We start from the raw sequence: 22,052 nt of genomic DNA on the forward strand, positions 1-22,052 counted from the left end.
ACTATGGAGACAATAAAAAGATGAATGGTTGCCAGGGGTTGGGAGGGATATGGATGGATGCATGGGTACAGTACAGATTTTAAGTCAGTGAAACTATTATGTATAATTATATAAGAGTGGATACGTGACATTACATACTTGTCCAAACCCACAGAACTATACAACACAGAAAGTGAACACCAACATATACCATGCACTTTAGTTGATAGTAATATATCAGTAATGTTTCATCAATTTTAACAAATCACTTTTAACAAATGTACCACGCCAGTGCAGGATGTTAATAGGAAAAACTATATTTGGAGGAGGAGTATATATGATAATGCTCTGTACCTTCCATTAAATGTTTTTTATAAACCTAAGAGTGCTTTAAGTAACACCGCCTATTAATTTAAAAAGAAGAGTAAATTTGGGAAAGTTTAAAATCTTATGGTAGTTCATGATACATTCTCAATTCTGAGGATTATTTTCTTTGATAATGTACTCTGAAACTGGAACATATTATTGTTCAAATGTTGATGCCTAAGAATGAAAAAAATAATAATTTCCTGATTCATCTTTGGAGGAGGAGAGGCAGAAAAAAAAATGGCTCTCTGGAGTGGGGGCTGGGATGGGATGCAACACCTCCAAAGCTCCCTTGTTAAGCTAAGGCAAAGAGAACTCTTGTTTTAGAATGGAGAGGGTGCAGAAGGTGATATAGACCTGAGCTGTTCCATATAATAATGTGGCATGTTTTCTCCGAGGTAAAAACTCATCTTGGGCCAGAGACCTAAGATTGGGTGGGAGGTAAACTGGCTTTCCTTTCTCTCAGAGGTGATAGGGGCTCTACAATCTAAAAACAATGACAGTGCCTGGATTGAAATGTTCTTTTTCTGCCTTGTGATTCCCTCATTGTCCCAAGCCTTCTGCAGAGTCTTTTAATGCCCCAGCCTGTGCTAGCTGTGTTTGGGGGACTTGAGGAAGCAGTTTGTATTTGTCCTGGAGAGGAACCAATCTGCAGAGAAGCCAGGGAGAGTGGGCAGGAATCAGTGCCTAGGCAGCCTGGCAGGCTGAGGTAACAGATAATGACAGATTTGGGGAGGATATTAACATTTCTGGAGCATCTCAAGAATTCTTAGGGAGAGGCACTGGATATAATGTTGGAATGTCCTCCATGAAGCACAATGAGATCTCTTAACTTACTGCAATTTGGGCACACCAGGGCCTCCATCTTGACAGATGGATATATTGTAGAGTATCTGGTTGTCCTTACTTTTTTAGAAATACTCTTCATCCACGTTTTAACATAAGGCATCCATTTCAGTTCTTCAGGATCCACGAACACCATTCCGCATCGACTGACTGTTGCTGGAGAGGCAACCCTTAGATCTTGCACCTAAAATCCAAGGAAGTTGAACAAAAAGTAGTTAATTATACTTCCTAATTCTTCCACCTTCAATGTTCATGGATCACATGTTTAAACTTAACACTGAAAGCTTTGTATACAGGAGAGACAGCCTTCAGTAATCAAAAATGGAGGAGGAAAGGTAAGTGAGGCATAAGGTGAAAAACCCCACACAAATATAAGAGGATAATGTTAAATAAATCCTTATGGGAAGGTAGAAGTATTTCTTTCTTCCCCTCTTTGCTTTTCACTTCTTTACTTTTTCATTCTTATATCTCATACATAGCTGAATGCCTAGCACTTAGTAGGCATTTGATCCATGTTTGGTGAATGGGTACAGTAGGGGTGGTAGCTTCCAGAATATTTTACAGCTCTATTAGGTCCACATTCCTCTTCCAATCCCTTCACCAATATTCATGCCACAGAGGGATAATTTATTCATAGTAAATATAACTTTTTTTTCTTAGAAAGTATTTCAAATTATGTAACATCATCAAGCTATATATTAATTATTTCCAAAAGAAAGGAAACAAGTGCTAAGGAAGATTTATTTTATTTCTTGTTTAGAGAAACAGGAATATCTTAGAGTCTTTGGTTCTCAGGATACACACTCTATTATAAAAGGACAATTTGATAAGTATGTAAACAATTTCGTATATAAACAAAACACCATGGTAGGCCTTACAGATAGTAAATGATATATCGACAAGAAAAAAATTGATGATGGCATGCCAATCTAATGAATGATTTTATGCCACAGTAAGGCATATAATATATATTTACCTCAAAAAGCATGTGGATTTGAGGTGTGAGTTTGATCCTCTCACTGTTAGCCAGACAGAGCATCTTGTTATCATCCAATACTGTATTCATATTTTCAATCCAAAGAGCATCCACGGGCCCATCACTGATGATCCATTTATGGTCTTCTGAAGTGTCATTCACAGCTGCTCGGACACTTAGTGCCATCAAACCATCTTTCCACTCCAAGGTTATGTTGTTAACTTCACCATATAATTCACCCATTGTAATTGATTTAGGATTAAGAACGTACGTTTTAACTGGTTGGTAAAAGGGATTGTCTACACCAAGTTTATGCAAATTCCCTAAAGTTTCTGCTAGTATTTGGTAAACTGTGGTCTTGCCACCTCCTGTTGGCCCAACTAACATCACACCATGTCTTACCAGCATAGTTTCATAAAACTGTATTACTTTTTTAACCATACATATCTCAGGCTGAAGATTCTTTTTACTCATGACATCTATAATTGTTGACTGCAATATACCATAATCATGTTCTGGAATTTGGACTCCAGGAAAAAGATCAGATATGATTCCACTGAAAAAACAAAAATAAAACCATCAGTTATTGATATTTCCCAATTTGTTACAATTAATTTATTACAATCATTGATTACATTGAATCTTCTTTTTCTCCTTGATCTTTTCTTCTGAACATGCACAGTTCTAGTCTGTCCAATGTGTTATACCAGAATCTAATATTTCTCTGATATTGTATATGATTCTTTTTGTTTCTTGTACAGTACACCAATGTTCTTAAGTACATTGGGAGCTTCTTGAGGTAAGGAATATTTCTTATGTGTTTGTATTGTCCACAGTACATGGCATAGAACCAAACATAGAAAATGATGAATTTATCAATTTATTTAAAAAATTATATTTATATCTCAATTTCTTCCAAAAGCATTTATGCATGCTTATAACTGAATGGGCATTTAGAAAACTAAGATGGGAATAGAAATAGAAATTAGTAGTAGGTTAAAAAAAGGGAGTAAAGGGAAAGTTAACTGTTTCTGTGAGAAGCAGATAATATGAGATATTTCTATGGGTAAAAAAGAAGCTAAATTCTTACCTCATACTATATACACAAATATATTTGAAATGCAGTAGAGTTTAGTATGAAATGACAACAAAAATACTAGATGAAAATGTAAGAGATGTATTTTGCAACACTATGGTTAAGAAGGACTTTCAATTTATTTTATTTTATTTAAAATTTTTAAAAGATTTTATTTATTCATGAGAGACACAAAGAGAGAGAGAGAGAGAGAAAGAGGCAGAGGGAGAAGCAGGCTCCATGTAGGGAGCCCGACGTGGGACTTGATCCTGGGTCTCCAGGATCAGGCCCCAGGCTAAAGGCTATGCTAAACCGCTGAGCCACCTGGGCTGCTCTATTTTATTTAAATTTTTAAAAAGTTTAAAATCTAGTTAACAGACAGTATAATATTGGTTTCTGAGTAGAATTCAGTGATTCATCACTTACATACAACACCCAGTGCTCATTATAACAAGCACCCTCTTTAACACCCACCCTCCATCTAGCCAAGGTCTTTCTAAGGAAGATAAGAAATCTACAACTATTATTTTTAAAGTTGGTAAAGTGACAAACAAGCAAAAACCCATAAACTAGTGTGAGATAAAAGGTTTTATCTATAAACTTAAAGAATGATAGACTTAGAAAAGTATTTCCAATTTATATACCACATGAAGTTTATGATTTCTTACAAATCAATAAAAAAGAGCACAATAGAAATATGCTCTAAAAATAAATGTAAATGACTAATGACACAAGAAATAATGCTCCATGGCATTAAAAATTAAAGAAATGCATATTAAAATAGTGTACAACTTTTGGTCACTCTCTAAAACATTTAAAAGGAAACAGGTATTGTCATAAAATCATTTGTATAAATGTAAATGTCTTTGGACAATGCTTTAATAGAATCTATCTAAATTAAAAATACTCATACTCGGGGATCCCTGGGTGGTGCAGCGGTTTGGCGCCTGCCTTTGGCCCAGGGCGCGATCCTGGAGACCCGGGATCGAATTCCACATCAGGCTCCCAGTGCATGGAGCCTGCTTCTCCCTCTGCCTGTGTCTCTGCCTCTCTCTCTCTCTCTGTGACTATCATGAATAAATAAATAAAATCTAAAAAAAAATAAAATAAAAAATAAAATAAAAATACTCATACTCTGTAAAACCTAGGAAACTGGGATGCTTGGGTGGCTCAGAGGTTTAGCGCTGCCTTCAGCCCAGGGCGTGATCCTGGAGACCCAGGATTGAGTCCCACGTCAGGCTCTCTGCATGGAGCCTGCTTCTCCCGCTACCTGTGTCTTTGCCTTTCTCTCTCTCTCCCTCTCTCTTTGCCTCTCTCTCTCTCTCCTCTCTCTCTCTCTTTCTCTCTATGTGTCTCTCATGAATAAATACATAAAATCTTAAAAAAATTAAACCTAGGAAACTTATGTACTAGAATATCACTTTATAGAAGTATCATAGGTGTGCAAAGATAAAGGTGTAGGAATTTTAATCATTGTGTTTTGCCAAAAGACAGTAGACATGTTCTGGAAATGAGAAGATCTGACAGGACAAAAGCAAAGGAAACTTCAACACCATCATAAGTGGGCATCCCAGGATGATCAATGTGTAACAGATAATGGACAAATAATCCAGATTAGAGCAGAAGAACAGAGGGCTCCAAAGAGACAAATTTGCTAGAATGTCTTATATAATTAAAGGGTTTTAAAATTTTTATTTTGTTTTATTTTTTAAAGATTTTATTTATTTATTCATTAGAGAGAGAGAGAGAGAGAGAGAGAGAGAGAAGCAGAGACACAGGCAGCGGGAGAAGCAGGCTCCATGCAGGGAGCCTGATGTGGGACTTGATCCCAGGACTCCAGGATCACACCCTGAGCCTAAGATAGGCGCCAAACCGCTGAGCCACCCAGGGATCCCCCAGGTTTTTGTTTTTTTTTTTGTTTTTTTTTTTTTGGTTTTTTTTTTTTTGGTTTTTTGTTTTTTAAAGGAGGTTTACACATACTCTGGCAGAATTTGGAAATAAATTATTAATAAATTTATAGGAAAGTAGGTAAAGGATTAAAAAATAAAAACTAAGACAATCAACAAATGCAGGGAAAAGAAAATAAAACAAGGGAAACATAGCTCAGCTGTGGATACTGTTTATATAGCTGTAATAAATTATGGAAACCTGGACATTTAGCTCCAGTTAGACTGCAATATAACCACAGGGAGGGTAAGAGGACGGGAAGAAGTGCATGTGCATATCCTCATCTTCCATTTACTAACTCTATAGCACATATCTAAAACTGAAAAATAAAAAAATAGCATAAATGCAGTAATAAAAATATGTAGGGAAATAACAACAAAATAAAGAAACAAAAGAATTGAAAAATGAGTGCCTTTGGGAATTGGGAGTTGGTGAAGGGCATGGAGCTACTGTTTCTCATGAGACTAATTTGTGATACTTTTTACAACTGTATACATGTACGACCTCGATAAACATAAAATTCAATAGTAAAAGTAGAAGTAGATAAAAGCCATCACATTTATGTTATGCCCCAAGTCTGATTTTTTGGGGGTCAGGAATTTCTCTTAGGTCAGAACTTATAATCAAATGCTAATTTGTATAACACACATCCTAGTGACCAATATTTTGAAAAAGAAAAAAGAAAGGACTGATTGATGCTTAAATTTTAGGTTCTTTATTTTAAACTAGTATTTTTTAAACTGTAATAAATTTCTCCAGAAAAGATGAGTACATTATTACCTTGTAAGACACAGACATAACTGAAGAGAAGACTACCCTTTACCTCTACATGGCAGCTATGCTTTATTCTGTAACATCTAGAAATTTACCTGAACAGAAGAGCATCATCTGTTAGGAATTTTGGCAAATTGGAGTCTCGTAAAGCTCTTATCAACACCACATCTTCACTGAGGTCTGGATTCTCCCTTTTTAAAGACCTAAATTTAAAGGTATAATTTAGATGATGTTCCAAGGACCTAATACTACTGAGCATGATTTTCCTAGCCAGTAGGTTAGGGATTCTATTTGCAAAAAGCTGTGGAAGGCACCCCTCTGCGGATTCCAGTTAGAAGGGGAGGATTGTTTTTCCTTGCATACCCATTGTCCATTTCCATCAGAGCACAAGGACAGATAAGGCACTGGCTACATGGCTTTGAGAAGAATGGTAAAGGTATTTTCTTGACCTCCCTGCATCAATCCAGACTTTATCCAACCTGAATTTTCAGTTTCCCGAATGCACCATATGATTCACATTCCTGCAACTTTCTTTTCTCTCAGCCCAGAAAGTCCTGCTTTGCTCCGATTTCTCCTTCAAAACCCAGCCCAGTTACTTTCTCCTCCAGAAAGTTCCTCTATTGCCCTCCTCAGCGAACCTCAGGCACAGCCCTATTATGGTTGCCCCCATGCACTGTGTCCTAGGTGACTGCTCCCATGTGTGTCTTGTCCCCTGGCAGGTGGTCGTGTTTCTGGAGTGCAAGTATATCCAAACTCTTTAGTATCCTTGGTCTTTACATGGCAGTCCTGTAAAGGGGAAAACTACTGTAGCTGGGAGGTTGAAAGAAAGAACAGAAAAGGGCAGGGAGATTTGCTCAGAGCCCTGGGATACAGGGGCCTGACAGAAGAGGCCCTGGATTGTGGATCCCAGACCAGTGAGTCATGGCCTAGGAAAAAGGACTAGAGAGACTCTGGATAAAGTGGGGGTCCAGAGATAAGAGTTTCAGGAAGTTATAGAGAGAGAAGTTGGGACATGAAGACACTAGAAAGCTGCTTTACTAGAAATTACAAAGCAGCTCAGTGTTGGACCATACTGTAAAGGCAGAAATGGAGCCTAGGACGTAAGCCTGGACTGAGGCCAGAAGGAGGACACTGAAGCTTCTCTCAGCACTTCTTTGGTCTTTGTCAGGCGATGTGTAGGTCTTAAATTTACTGTATGTGCATAACAAACGGTGCCTTTTAAGTCTACTCATCCTACCTACGGTAATAAAGGCTTTTAAGTACAGTAAACCCAACCTTTGTGATGGGTTCAGGGGAAATGAAAGCTAGCCGAAGCCCAGCGTGGAGACTCAGGTTCAGTATGGGGCCAACCAGAACTTCTGTGCAATGAGAAGAGATGCCCCATTTGACTGTGGCATGGGGAGTGTAAGGCAAAATGATGATGGTAGCAGCTAACATTTATAGTCCATTTCTATGTCACTTTAAGAGCCATGTGTAAATTAGTCGTTTAATGCTTTGATTACGTGGTTTAGAATTTCATTCTTGACCACTTTGGCTTCTTACCCAGCCATGACCAGTACAGACTTTACAGCTCTCATGCCAAAGTCGTAGTGATCCTGCTGAGAGAGCTGTTCACTGCAGAGTTTATACATCTGAGTCATTTTTCTTGCTAATATTTTACTGGATTCAAATCCTTCAGAATATAGAATTACCTAGAATGGAAAAGTACAATGCAATGCTTCTTATACTGTATTGATGGCAACATATTAGCATAATACCAATGTATTCAAAATCTACTTTAGGCATTTTACCTCTCCAAGTTGTTATATCATTTAAGATTGAAAGGAAAAGGATTTTCTGTGTTATAAGAAGGTGGAAGGTGGAATGTTATACAGCGATGGTTGAGCAGTGATTCTGCTTTCTTTCTATAGATGAGATGTGGCATTGGTGACATTTAGTTCAAGGAGCAGTAGAGCCTTCTGTTAGAAAACATTCACATTATGAAGGTTGGATGGTGTTGTAAGGTATGAGTACAAAAGCAAGACTTGAGTTTCTCCCACCTTACAGGAACACCACCCTGTGGACAGAATCAGTGATAGCTGGGTGCTCCCTTAGAGCTCCCTGAGTATTGAGGCAACCTACACAGATTTGTACCCTTCCTCTGCCCTAGAAGATTATCTTCCTTTTGATAAGTTTCTGCATTCTTGGCTAAATAAATTGGGTGATGACAGTGGAGGTGAGTGTGGATCTTTTCTTCAATCCATAACCTATTCAAGTCACTGCAGTTAGCCTCAGAATCAGGATTTGAAATGATGTAGATGTTTCTTACTGATGTCTGTTTGTTTATTGCTCTATTGTTACAGGATTTTTGTCCCCTAATTGCCCAAAGTTCTTGGTTGCTGCCTCAGAGAATTAAGAGGGGACCAGACAAGGAATGGTGGGCACCAAAGCAAAGTTTATTGAGCAAGATTATAAAGCTCCTAGAGAGGGAGAAGGGTCTGAATGGGTTGCCCTTGGAGTTTCTAAGCTTAGGGGTTTTTATAAACTCTTTTGTGGAAAAAAAAGTTTTGTGGAACTATCTTAAGCAATCAGGGTGTGATGAGTCATGCCAATCAGGGCTTTGGTCATGTATCTGTCTACTTATTAGGCTAATGCCTCTATGGTGATGGTCTTTTTTTGCTGGCATCTGGGGACTTAGGTCTTAACTGCCCCTTGCCTATGATATTAACAAATGCTTTTGTTGGGGTGCCTAAGTGGCTCAGTCAGTTAAGTGTCTGCCTTCTGCTCAGGTTATGATCCCAGGATCCTGGGATCAAGCCCCTCTTTGTGTTCCCTACTCAGCAGGGAGTTTGTTCCTCCCTCTCCCTCTGCCCCTCACTCCTGCTCATGCTCTCTCTCTCTCAAATAAATAAATAGAATCTTAAAAACGAAAACAAGTGCTTTTGTGGTTGTCTTATTTTAGGATGTTTTGCAGAAGTCATTTCTGCAAAGGCTGCAAAGCAGAACACTAGTATGGTCCTATCTAAGCTGCAAAACAGGATGTCAGTGATGTTTCATTTTAGTTGTTTTGACTCCATATTTTCCTGTTGGGGACCCTGCCCGGACTATGTAACTGTCTAACTAACTCCTAACGCTATCATTAAAAATTAGCACAGTGCTCTGCACATTGCAGGTAATTAAAAATATTAAAAATATTTACTATGGACAGACCCCAATTCATTCAGTCTTTAACAACAATGCTAATAGCACTCAGAAACTGTTTTTTGAAATTTCCCCAATTGATCATTAAGTAATATAACAACAAGACAAAGAATGAGATATGAATAAAATTTTGGACTGAGTTCTAAATCTGGTTTTCTTCCTACCAGCTTTGGACAATGAACAAATCATTTATTATTCCTGTCCACAGAGGGTCTAGAGGGAAAACACCACCTGTCTTAACTGCTCTTCACCCTACCATGCCCACAAAGGGTGCTGGAAGACCCATGAGATGCTCTAAGTATTATACCAATAAAAGTTATAGGATTTGGTATGGTCCATTCCATTCTTAGGTAATTTCTTTTATTTCTTGTAGAAGAATAAATTAGCGTTATTAAAGGCATTTATTAGCCACAGGAATAATCTATACTTTCTGAGCAATTTCATTCTAATGCCAGAGACTGCATCAGATTCCACAGGTTAAAGGCTCAGTCCTACAAGACTGCCTCCCATCCCCCACTTCAGATGCCAGTCACAAGTCCGGGCTGTTATCTGTGTTTCTGACTGCTACAGATTAGAGGTTCCAACTGATGTGGGAAACAAAGGCAGAAGAAAAATTATTAAATATCCTTATTACCTACAGACAAGGGCACAGTGACATTCCTCTAAGTACGCAACTGTCTGGACATTGATACTTTGCTAAGGGCAAAAGGTAATCTTAGCCTGACACTCTGAATCCTGTAAGTCTATTTTAATGTATAAAAATCCCTTTGGAAACTTCCTTTATTTCTAACCCCCAAGATACATATTGGCAGTCATCTTCCAAGCATATGACCCATCCATATATCATCTGAAGGGTCTGTCTCATGACTAAGGTTTTATTAGATGGTAATAAATGACCTTTTCCTAACAATAGCTAGCCCCCTCAAGGTCCTGGAAACCTTGTTTCCAAAATTCCTTAGAGACTTAACGCTGTCCGTAATCGTCTTCCAACTTGAAAGTCTATAATGAGCCACTCCTCATGATCCCAGTGCAACTATTTCTGCCCACGTGTCCTGTCCCTGTGCTTTACTAAAACCACCTTTTTTTGCACCAAAGATGTCTCAAGAATTCTTTCTTGGCCATCAGCTTTGAACCCTAATGTCTTTCCTACATCACAATGACCTCCTGCTTAGGTTCTTTTAAGTTGCTAGAGCAGCTCACAAAACTCGGGAAAACACAAGTATTAGTTTATTGAAGATAAAGGATATGAATCAACAGACAGATGGAAAAGAATGCATAGGGCAAGGTATGGGGACAGGGCTTGGAGCTTCCATGCCCTCTTCAGGCACACCGCTCTTCCCAGTCTCCAAGTGTTCACCAACCCATAAACTCTCTAAACCCAGTCCTTTTGGGTTTTTATGGAGGCTTCATTACAAGTTCATGATTGATCATTGGCTTTTGGCTGATCCAACCTCCAGCTCCTATCTCCTGTCCAGAGTGCAAACATGGGATTGAAGGTTCCCCTGTAATCACAGGGTTGGTTCTCCGGGCAACCAGCCTCCCCTCCATCCTTAGGTTACCTAAGGGCTTTCTAAAAAGCATTGCACTAACATAACAAAAGACACTTTAACCACCTGATCACAGAAAATTTCAAGGTTTGTAGGAGCTGTAAGCCAGAAACTGTGGATGAAGACCAAATACGTATGGAAATCTATTTGGATTGAGTGACCAAATATCTATTTCCTATAAATCACAATACTGCAATAGAATTTTTAGAATGCATTCAGACATTTTGATTTTGGGGTGGATTTTATTTATTTGAGGGGGAGAGAGAGAGAGAGTGAGACAGAGAGAGTGAGACACAGAGAGAGAGAGGACAATCAGGGGCAGAGGGAAAGGGAGAAATAGACTCTTCACTGAGCAGGTAACCCCACACAGTGCTGGATCCCAGGACCCCAAGATCATGACCTGGGCTGAAGGCAGATACTTAACCAACTGAGCCACTCAGTTGTCCCCAGACATTTTAATTCTTAGAAATGAATAAACGCCAATGAACTGACTAATTAAATTAACTGATTCATTCCAGTCTAAGGGGCCTACTATCTTCCATATACCATTCTGGGCAGGAGGGATATAGCAGTTATACACACATGCACACACATCAAAACATTATAAGTGATAACAATCATTTCTACACTGAAGAGCAAACGATAATGTGTAACTTGTGCCAGGGCACATTCCTAAAGGAAACTTTCCATCTCAATAGAATCAAATGGTAAATAAAAAACATGCTTAAATTTTTCCTGCTTTATAACATGAAGCTCACCTCTGCAATCAAAGTGTAATTTGGAACCATCATTGCAAAGGGTCTAAACAGGGCTTTCAAATTATCTGGCAATTCGGTTCTGCCTGCGTATCCAGGATTCATTGTGATAAAGGCTGCACAGGTCATGACCAACTTTATTTCCCGTCCCTCAAACATGAATCTAGACAGCTGTTTAAAGGAAAGAGAAACTATAAGTTAACACTTCTCCAAACATTTAGAAATTCTTTCACATAAACACCACTTGAGTTCAAGCCTTGTGTATGGAACATTCAAGCAAAGACCATCAGCCTAGTGAATCCTGCTGTTGGACAACACGGAATGTTTCCCTCCCGATTCTGTTCTACCCACTCGCAATCTCTTCTGGGCTCAGTATTTCCTGCTTTCTGCCTCCCTGCCCCTGCTTTGCCCAAATTGTCTCTTCCTTTCTGGCCCAGTCCTGTTAATATTTTAGGCCTCTCAACCTCTTGCTGAGACTCCTCAATTCAAGATAGGTTTAATGGCCCTGAAACCTTCTACCCTACTTTCTGGGTAGAAGAAATTCCAATGGGATCTTAGTCCTTGGGTGTTGGAGGCCCCACTGTTACTGTTGCCCCACCCTTGACTCTCATTCAAAAGGAACACCCGTTGAGCATCTGTTACAGATGAGGCATGGGGTCAGGTGTGGAGGTGGAGAGCTGAGGGAGACTCACTCCTGAGGCCCCGAGAAGCTCCCAGGCCTGCAGTGTGGAGTCAGATGTGGAACCTGTGGCCATGTAGAACAACAGATGCTCCACTGGAGGTGTGTGCGAAGTTCACAGGAGGAACAGGGATGCCTGCTGGGGGACTGAAGAATGAAGAAGGGCATTTCACATGGATAAGCAGAGGCAGCCATCTGGTCACAAGGAGCAGTGCATGTTCAGGAAATGGACAGCCATTCACTAAGGGTAAAGTTCCAAGAGGAAAGTGTAGCTAGGCTGAGGCCTGAGCATCAGAAGTCTTGCACACTGGGATAAGGAATTTAGATTTTGTTCTGTAGGTGGAGGGAAGCTTAGAATTTTGGGCAGAGTGATAGTATCAAAGGTGGCAGTGGAGAGGCTGGACAAACTATAGACCGGGGGACCAGTAAGGAATTATTATTGAACAAATGACAAGACCAGGAATCACGGAGTTACAATTCCGGGTTTCTAGCTGGGTCACATGAGGAGGGCACTATTAACAGACACAAAGAATACAGGGGAAGACTAGCAGATGTGTCATAGTTCAGAGGAGAAAATGCTGGGCAGTATAATGGAGACCAGTCCTGCTGCCACTGAATGGTTGTTTGTGCTATTCAAGCCTGTTAGTTTCTGTGCACTAGCTTTTTCATCTGTTCCAGGGGATTGATTCCCCTCCAACTATCTCAGATGTCTTCCTCCCTTCCTTTTATCTCTCATTGTTGCCCTCTGGTCAGCAATGCTTCCATCCTGCCTCCATTCTCATTGGTCCTTCTTTCTTACTTCCTGTGCTTTGCTCTCTGCTAAAGGCTCAACAAGGTGACAGTGACTTATGAGTTATGCTCTATCTGGAGGTCCCTGCATTTAATACAGGCCTCCTCTGAAGGTGTGGGAGGCAGAAGAGTGTGTAGTTGAAGGAGCTCAGACTTTAGGGTCATACAGATTTAGGTTTATATCTTGGTTTGTGGTGTTCCCAGAAATATTTTTTAATTTCTTTGAATCCTTTTCATCTGTAACCTTGGAAAAATGCCTTCTACTTCATGTAGGTTTGGTTTGAAAATGAAATAAATGTAAAGTACAATGCCTGGCACAATTAAGTGACTCATTAAAGTTCAATTTCTGCTTTCTTTTTACTTGTTCTGTAATTTGCTTTTTTGTAGAAGTGATGATCAAAAATTTAACAACTCTTTAGCAGGGCACCTTCCAGTGAAAATGCCTCTGTCTCTAGAGCTACAGCTGGGTCCAGAGTCCCCCTTGCTACACCAGGATCCAGCAAAGGTCTGGTGCTCTTTAAAAGGGGACATGGTAGTGGTAGAGGACTCGATAGGGACTCAGGGCAGTGAGTATTTAAATATTAAACAACTGGCAAGCTTGTTCTGGTTTGTATAGATTGAGAAACAAGGTCCCCCTGGGTTCTGTAGGGCTCTTCTCTCATTTTCCTACCAGCATGAGGCTGAGCCTGGGGGCCATGATGGCAGTAGAGTCCAGAAGAGGTACAGTAGAGAAACCTAACAGAGAAATAAATGTGAAAGGCCAGAAAAGTGCAGAGGGAAATAGGAGGTGGAGGGACAGGGATGGGGTGCGAGTGGATGTATATGTGCATGTGTGTGTTGGGAGTGGGAAGCACAGAGCTCTTTGAGGGCAGGACTGAGTCTCACCATCTCTGTATCTCCAGGTCCCCACACAGTGTCTGATGTATGGTTGCTTCTGTGTTACCTGGATGAGGAATTAATTCACTCAATTAAGTCTTATTGCTGTAGTACTCACCAATTACACTGGAAAGGTGAGTAGATATGGTACAGCTAGCACTGTTCTTCCTAAAATGCAACATGCTATCACTTGGTTACAGACTTAAGAAATGCTACCTTCCTGGACAATTGTCCTATAGATTACCTTTGCAGCTTTGGCATTCCTAATAGTAATGAGTTGCTGTGCAATGACCGACAAAACTTCTATGTCAATTCGATTAAATTCATCAAAGCAACACCAGGCCCCTGACTGTGCCAGACCGCTGAAGAAGCGCCCCATCATCTGAAATCAGAATAATGCTATTCAACTTTGTGTTGCAAAGCTGAACTCCTTCAAAAGTTAAATTCTGAGTAGAAATATTAAAAAGAGGTGGTATCTGCAAATAAGCAATAGTTTTTCTTCTTCTGGATGTCTGGAGTGTGGCCAGATAATTTGCATTTCTAACAAGTTGCCAGGTGGTGATAATACTGTTGATCCAGAGTTAACACTTTGAGAACCACTTGGTTCTTGGCTTCTCAAAGTGAACCACTAAGAGTTGACATCACCCAGGGGATTTTAAAATACAAAATTTCAGGCCCTCCCCAGAATTAGAATAGGCACTAAAATGAGATCTTCAGGTGATTTATAAGCACAGTAAAGCTGGAAAAACATTGCTTTAGAAGAAGAAAGCTAAAAAGACATAGAAAAACAACCCATTAATCCTGAAGCTTAGAATATGTTCCTTTATTGTTTTCTTAAAGTTTTTATTTAAATTCCAGTTAGTTAATAGACAGTGTAATATTAGTTTCAGGTGTAGGATTTAGTGATTCAACACTTCCATGCAATACCCAGTGCTCATCATTCCTTCATCTTCATCACCTATTTCACCCATCTCCTCAACCATCTTCCCTCTGGTGACCATCAGTTTGTTCTCTATGGTTAAGAGTCTGTTTCTTGGTTTCCTTCTCCCTCTCTGTTACCCTTTTGCTCATTTGTTTTGTTTCTTAAATTCCACATATGAGTGAAATCATATGGTATTTGTCTTGGAATGTGTTCCTTTGAATGGTAGAGTGTTCATGATGTATGTATTGATCCTTTTCTATTTCCATTATTCCATTAAATTCCATTATGAATCATCCATGATATTATAAGTGCTATATAATGGGTTTACATTTTTATATTCATCCCCAGACAAAGCAAAGAAGGCATAATTATAGTTATAGAACAGTACAACTTTATATACCTTGACATAGTAAGACAAAATTATATAAACTAACAAAAATTAGGAAGTGAAGTTGGAACAGAAAGTTGGAAGGTCATACCTAATAAAATCTTGATTTCATAAGTTGGCAGATAATGTCCAAAATTGATATATACAAATAAAGTAACAGACACAAGTTCTTAGAGATAATAGCAATCACCAGAAGAAGTAAAAACAATCAGAAACCTGGTCTCTGGAGAGTGGAACTGGGTGATGTGAATAGGGGAAAAAATCTGTTATTTTTAACTTTGGATCCTTCTGTACAGTTAAATTTTTTCTACATGTAGATATTTCTTTAATTTAATTATTTTTTAAAGATTTATTTATTTATTTTAGAGTGAGAGAGGGAGAGAAAAAACAAGTGGGAGGGAAATGGAGAGAAAATCCCAAGTAGACTTCATGGTCAGTGCAGAGCCTGATGTGGGGCTCAATCTCATGACCCTGAGATCATGACCTGAGCTGAAACCAAAAGTCAGACACTTAACCGACTGTGCCACCCAGGTGCCCTGATATTAAATTTTAAAAGGTTAGTGTAATAAACCCTTATGGAACAAGGTAGAGTATAAATAAGAACAAATAAATACTTAAATTTCTTATCACTGAATGTAACTGGTACTTCAGAGGTCATCAAACGACAGAACACAGCCATATCTGTCCTGACACCTGTTTTGTGAACGGAATTTTAATGGATCACAGCCATGCTCATTCATAATATATTACATTTACACATTGTACATGGATGCTTTCGTACCACAACAGCAGAAAGAACTGACAAGTTGCAAGCCTAAGATATTTACCACTTGGCATTTTCCTAAAAGTTTGCGGATCCCTGCTCTAGAGTCTAAGATAAGTCAATCACGTAGATGTACCCTGTGGCTTTAAGTGTCACAACAGTATACATCGTGCCTTTGGAAATGCACAGCTCCCAGGACTGTCTGAGCCTAAGTGATGACTAGCTAATCATTAAAAGATGGATTTGAGTGTATAAATTCAAATTTTGATTTGAGAAGCTCAAAAACAACCAAAATTATTATGGCCAAAATAAAAAAATCACCACTATCATAAAACTTGATGTACCTCTGCTGAGATGAGATAACTTAATAGTGATGGGAGCAGATCCCCATAAATGTGAGATGTTAGGGAGTATCAATTCTTCCAGAGATTGCCGACAGCAGTTTCCCATATTCTTTCCTGTGTGTACCCAGAGGCTGTCTTTGCCACCTGCTCTGGATGGAGAAGGGTCACATTTCCTGATTACTTCTCTCAAGATTTTCTGGTTTCTTGTTCCTCACTTGTTCTGCTCCTGTGAAATAACTTACTGTCTGTGTTGCCCTTCCATTGTTTTTTTGTTTATTAAAAAAACATTATTTTTTATTAATAAAAAAAAGACATTCCCATTGACACTTTTTTTTCTCCTAGATTTTAAAAATGGAGGAGGGTTTTACAGAAAGTCCCATGAAACACCAATTTCTGAAGATGCTTCTGAAAAATAAGTATGATTTACTCTGTAAGAATAAATGAATTACAATTTACTTGAACAATTTAAATGATTACTTTCTAAATTTGGGCGTTATATAGGCATTGACATAACTTTCAGAAAAATGAGACTATCAGCTCTGTCGGTTAGTGGCCAAAAGGCACCCATGGTCAAAATATCCCAGATTTGGTGAATTAAATAAAGCTAAAGAGGTTTCCTAACTGTGAGACTTCATAAAGTGTTTAATATGCTACTTTGTGTTGTGAAAACCTAGAAGGGGAATAAGGCATGGGGGTCCTGTGACCAAAAACTTTGAGAACTACTATACTGAAAAATCTTACCATGAATTCTCACCTCCTATTTCATTTTCTTTCTTTCTTTTTTTAAAAAATATTTTATTTATTCATTCATGAGAGGCACACAGAGAGAGGCAGAGACATAGGCAGAGAAAGATGCAGGCTTCCTGCAGGGAGCCCAATGTGGCACTTGATCCCAAGACCCCAGGATCACAACCTGAGCCAAAGGCAGATGCTCAACCACTGAGCTACCTAGGTGCCCCCTATTTCATTTTCAGTACACAACTCTTTGAATTGCTCATCTCTTCCTGTAAGCATGTTCCTTATTCCAAGATTTCCCTATTATATCTTGTATCTCATCTCACTTCTTTCTACTCAGTGACATGAACAGATTTTTAATTTTGCCTCCATTTGGTAGACCGCCCAATGGCCTTGATTCCTACCTAGACCACTCAGCCCACTTTGTGTTGACCCTTTTCCCTTGCTCTATTTAACTCACTTTGACTATCCCTTGTCCTACTAGTTTCCCCTTGCTTGCCATCACCCCTTCTCTCCTTTTTTTTTTTTTTTTTGTCAGGCCATGTTGCAAGTGAGAAAGCCCATAAAGCACTTAATGTTAGTGTTCAGAGGCTGGGACTGTACCTTGTAGTCCAAACCATCGGAGCAGTTGAAGACCACACACTGGATGGCAAGAGCTTTAGCTAGGTCTTTGGTTGTCTCCGTTTTTCCAGTGCCAGCAGGACCAGCTGGTGCACCTCCCAGATCAAGCTGCAACGCTCCCATGAGGCAAAGGTAACAGCGGTCCTGGAGAAGTGCATAAATTGTCATTACTGAAGGGAGCTGACTCAAGCCACATATTTATAAGTCCCTTCCTTTGTACAGGAGGAGGGTCATTATTTTCTATGAAAGGTTTTATAGCAATTGAAATATACTCAAAGATCCAGGCACATGATTAATGATGCAAATCTCTGCTTCACAAAGATGGATTCATGGCAAATCCTTTGAAGAGTTAAGGTTAGATGGAACTTTTCAAGACTATTTTATTTATTTATTTATTATTTTTCAAGACTATTTTTAAAAAAGATTTTATTTATTCATTTGAGAGATAGAGAGGGAGTGAGAGAGAGCACAAGCAGGGGCAGAGGGACAGGAAGAGGGAGAAGCAGACTTTCCTGGTGAGCAGGAGCCTGATGTGGAGGCTCAGTGCCAGGACCCCGAGATCACAACCAACCCAGCCACGCAGGTGCCCCTTTTTAAGACTATTTTAAGAAAGCATTTGTATCACTCTTAACCTAAGTCATCAGTAGCTTACCGTGAGAGGAGTAATAACTAATCTTGGGCATGCACCCAAATACTCGTAGCCATAAGTGTACTGAGAGAGTGCCATCCTAGCTACACAATTATCCAAATCTATATCCCAATAATAGCGCAGTTGTCTCTGCCAGTCAAAGGAATCGACTTCCTCTACCTAAATGAGTGATAACAATGATACATATATTAGGTACACTAATTTCAGGAAGAAAAATATGATTTTACTTAAATATAAGTTACCTTGGCTTGAACAAGTTCGGTGACTATGTCTCTTGCATGTACATCAATAGTAATTAAGGCAGTTATGATGTTTCTATGTAATTTTGGAAGACTGCCTCGAACTATCACTGCCAGGGCATTTAATCTCTACAAATCAAAAAAGAAAAATTGTCATTATTAATTTTAAAAAATCAGCTTACATATCTATTTTTTTTTACTATTTTTTCTGTTTCTTACTATTAAATTTGGATTTGAAATTTGTCAAAACTAATCTTAAGAATCTATAATTCTGTGACCAAACAGGACAAAAGTTTAACTTACTTAATTCCTAGATGACTTCTATGAAGCACATACTATCTTTTTCCTCATTTTACACTAGAGAAAAACTAAAGATCTGAGAGGGTAAGTAACTTGGTGGCAGTCACACAGTTATGAAGTGGCAAAACCTCGAGGAAAGCCCATGCTCTTAACTACATGATGATGTCTCTAGAGAAGACTGTTCTCCCTAAAAATTAAATATGATTAAGGAGGCACTCCTCATTTTCAGGGGTAGTTTTTCCGTTGATAATCAGAAAACCTGAGCATTTTTAATAAGCTAATAATTGACTGAATGAGAGCATTTTTGGACAGATTGTGCTCCCAATTTTCACCTAAATGACTCAATCTTTTTCAGTTTAAAAGAATTAAAAATTTTTTTTTTAATTTTAGAGAGAGAGTGCGCAAGAGCACATGGTGGGGAGAGGGGAGGAGCAGAGGGGGAGAGAGAAGGAGGGGGAAAGAATTCCAGACTGACTACTTGCAGAGCGCTGAGCTGGATCTCATGACCCTGAGGCCATGACCTGAGCCAAAACCAAGAGTTGGATGCTTAACTGACTGAGCCACCCCGGTGCCCCAAGGTTCAATCTTTTTCAAAGGAGGGCAGTGTCTTTGAAGCCTTGAGCTGCTATGCTGAATTTTCGCTCATGCTGACCTTAATCAGGGACCACCTCTACACAGAGGTCAAGGGAACTTTCCATATAGAGTCTTTTCTCTCCTCTGTGGCTTTGTGACATGAAATTCTAAGAGGTCCTCAAGAGATAGTGTTCTCTCAACTGAAGAGGGTTGTTTCTTTCCGTTTCTGTTTCAAAGATGATTTTTAAAACATGCAACTTTGCTTGGAAATAGAATTAAATTTGGAATTAAAGATTAGGCATAGCTGTAAAGTGGCATTTCCGAACTATAGGTTAAACATTCTTGAAGAATGGTATTTGGATTCAGTAATTTATTGTTTTATTGGCTGCCTCAGGATTCTCTAGAATAGTAGAAAAGCACATCTTGAGCCTAAGAATAGAAATGACACAAGTCCTGGCGTTTTCCTGAATTGAATAAATGTCTGTGAGAGATATTCAAGACCTACTAAATACAGTCTCCTTAAATGTAGCAAGCCATTATAATCTTGAGATTTTCCTCTTTAAATTGTCTTTTCCTCCTATTTTAATGTCTTATAAATACTTAAAAAATATCAAGGTAGTATCCTTAAGAAAACCTGAGCATAAATGGTTTTAGTAAGAACCCCAAAGCTTTCTAAGTCATGTCAGAGCATTAAAAGTTCTTTGCATTAACCATACCAAAAAAAAAAAAAAAAAAAAAACCCAAACAACCCACTAACGAGACCATCCTGTACAGCAATATGTTCAATGTCACCTTGTTAAAAATCTCACCTCAAAGTTTACTTTCTCAAAATCTTCCAGGGCCTCTATGTGATTACCACCTTCTCTTTCCAAACACTCAGTCAAATCACGGCACCACATGATCTGAGAAATAGTCAGGATCACCTGCATGGAAACATCATCCTTAAATGTGCGATGCATCTCACCAAAAACGGATTCAGAGGTGGAAATTTAAGGAGTGTAAGTTACTTGAGAAGGGTGGCCAGCAATCACCCAGTCTGTCCTTGGTTTCGCCTGATAGTCAACGATGGCAGCTTTGCACAGGCGACGCAGAGACACGAACATGGCTTCTTCCACTTTACCAAGCCATTCCTCCACATTGCCCCGGGCCTTCAAGCCTTTTCCTAAGCTAACCTAGAAGATAATCAGAGCAATGACATCATGTTCCGTGTGGGACCTGCCAGCCATATATCCTCTGTGCTTCTATAACAGAACCCTGAAACACTGAAGCCTAACCACAAATACTAGAACCTTCTATTGATATCCCACTCTACAGATCTCTCCTTACCCCCTCTTTTTTTTTTTTTTTTAACTGCTTCTCTTTGGAGCCAAATTCCTGAAAAAAGGAGTATATATGACTGACTACATGAATTCCTTCCCTTTCTTTTCCTACTTACTGCCATTTGATTTTTGTCCCTAACTGTTCCTCTAAACCTGTTAAGGTCATTAAGGTTACCAATGTTCTTTCAACTGTCAAGTCCAATTGATGCTTTTCAGTCCTCATATTTATTTCTTGGACTTCAATGACCTGACTGCCCTGCTTGCCTGGGTGTCTTAGTTCTTCTTTCACCCTCCTTTAACTTTCATGGTTTCCCTGGATACTAGCCATGGTTCTCCCTTTTCTCTGCTTCTGCACTAGTGATGGGTGAATTCCTTTGCAAAAGGGCCAATTCAGGACAAGTAAAATGTTTACAGGTTTCTACCACTCCCATGAACACATCTCTTGCTCTAACTGGACTGAAATCCTTGGCATTTCCCCACACGTTTCCTCTGTATGGAATGTTCTCCCTCCTATGTCTATGTTCCACCTTCTTTGGCTGCCTGTGTGTGTGTGTGTGTGTGTGTGTGTGTGTGTGTGAGAGAGAGAGAGAGAGAGAGAGAGAGAGAGAGAGAGAGAAGTGTACAGGGAGGAGAAGGGGGGGCGTAGAGAGAGAGAGAGAGAGGGAGAGAGATTCTTCTCTGTGAAGTCCCGTGGGTCTCCATAGGAGAATGCATTCACTTGCTTGGTGTTTACTATATACTAGGCATTGTGCAGTGTCCTGGAGACACCACTGCCAGCAGTGACAACTACCACTTTCATAGCACCCACTGGATACAGTTCTAAGTAATCTACATAATGTACTACTTGAAAATCCTCAGTATCTCATTAATCAGGCACTATTACTATTCTTCATTTTATTTTATTTATTTATTTTTTAAATCTTTTTTTTTTTTAATTTTATTTATTTATGATAGTCACAGAGAGAGAGAGAGGCAGAGACACAGGCAGAGGGAGAAGCAGGCTCCATGCACCGGGAGCCCGACGTGGGATTCGATCCCGGGTCTCCAGGACCGCGCCCTGGGCCAAAGGCAGGCGCTAAACCGCTGCGCCACCCAGGGATCCCTATTCTTCATTTTATAGATGAGGTTAAAAGATAGGACTTGAATCCAGGTGGCTCGACAGTAGAACTGGCACTCTTAACCAGTTCACTCTTCTGCCTCTTGCGGAGAGTTGAGTAAGGCAGTAAGGCCTCCAGTTATCTCTACTCTATCTCTATCTCTACTCTGTTCTTATCTCTACTCAGAATAAAGCATATACTTCTGTCATTGCATTTACTATGGTACTTCTTTTTTTTTTTTTTAAAGATTTTACTTATTTATTCATGACTGACAGAGAGAGAGAGAGGCAGAGACACAGGCAGAGAGAGAATT

At 39.4% G+C, this 22,052-nt stretch overlaps 1 protein-coding gene across 1 annotated transcript in view; it reads right to left on the reverse strand.

The window, feature by feature from the left end:
- DNAH6 (dynein axonemal heavy chain 6) overlaps positions 1-22,052 on the reverse strand; it is a 231,955-nt gene that overhangs the window by 125,918 nt on the left and 83,985 nt on the right. The window contains 11 exon segments of the mRNA XM_025453761.3: positions 1,253-1,375; positions 2,168-2,723; positions 6,059-6,166; positions 7,506-7,654; positions 11,449-11,616; positions 14,034-14,171; positions 17,545-17,706; positions 18,215-18,370; positions 18,454-18,579; positions 20,133-20,246; positions 20,331-20,495. Coding sequence (XP_025309546.3) covers positions 1,253-1,375; positions 2,168-2,723; positions 6,059-6,166; positions 7,506-7,654; positions 11,449-11,616; positions 14,034-14,171; positions 17,545-17,706; positions 18,215-18,370; positions 18,454-18,579; positions 20,133-20,246; positions 20,331-20,495 — 1,965 coding nt within the window.

The sequence above is a fragment of the Canis lupus genome, chromosome 17 (genome assembly GCF_003254725.2).
Source record: "Canis lupus dingo isolate Sandy chromosome 17, ASM325472v2, whole genome shotgun sequence".
Lineage (NCBI taxonomy): Eukaryota > Metazoa > Chordata > Mammalia > Carnivora > Canidae > Canis > Canis lupus.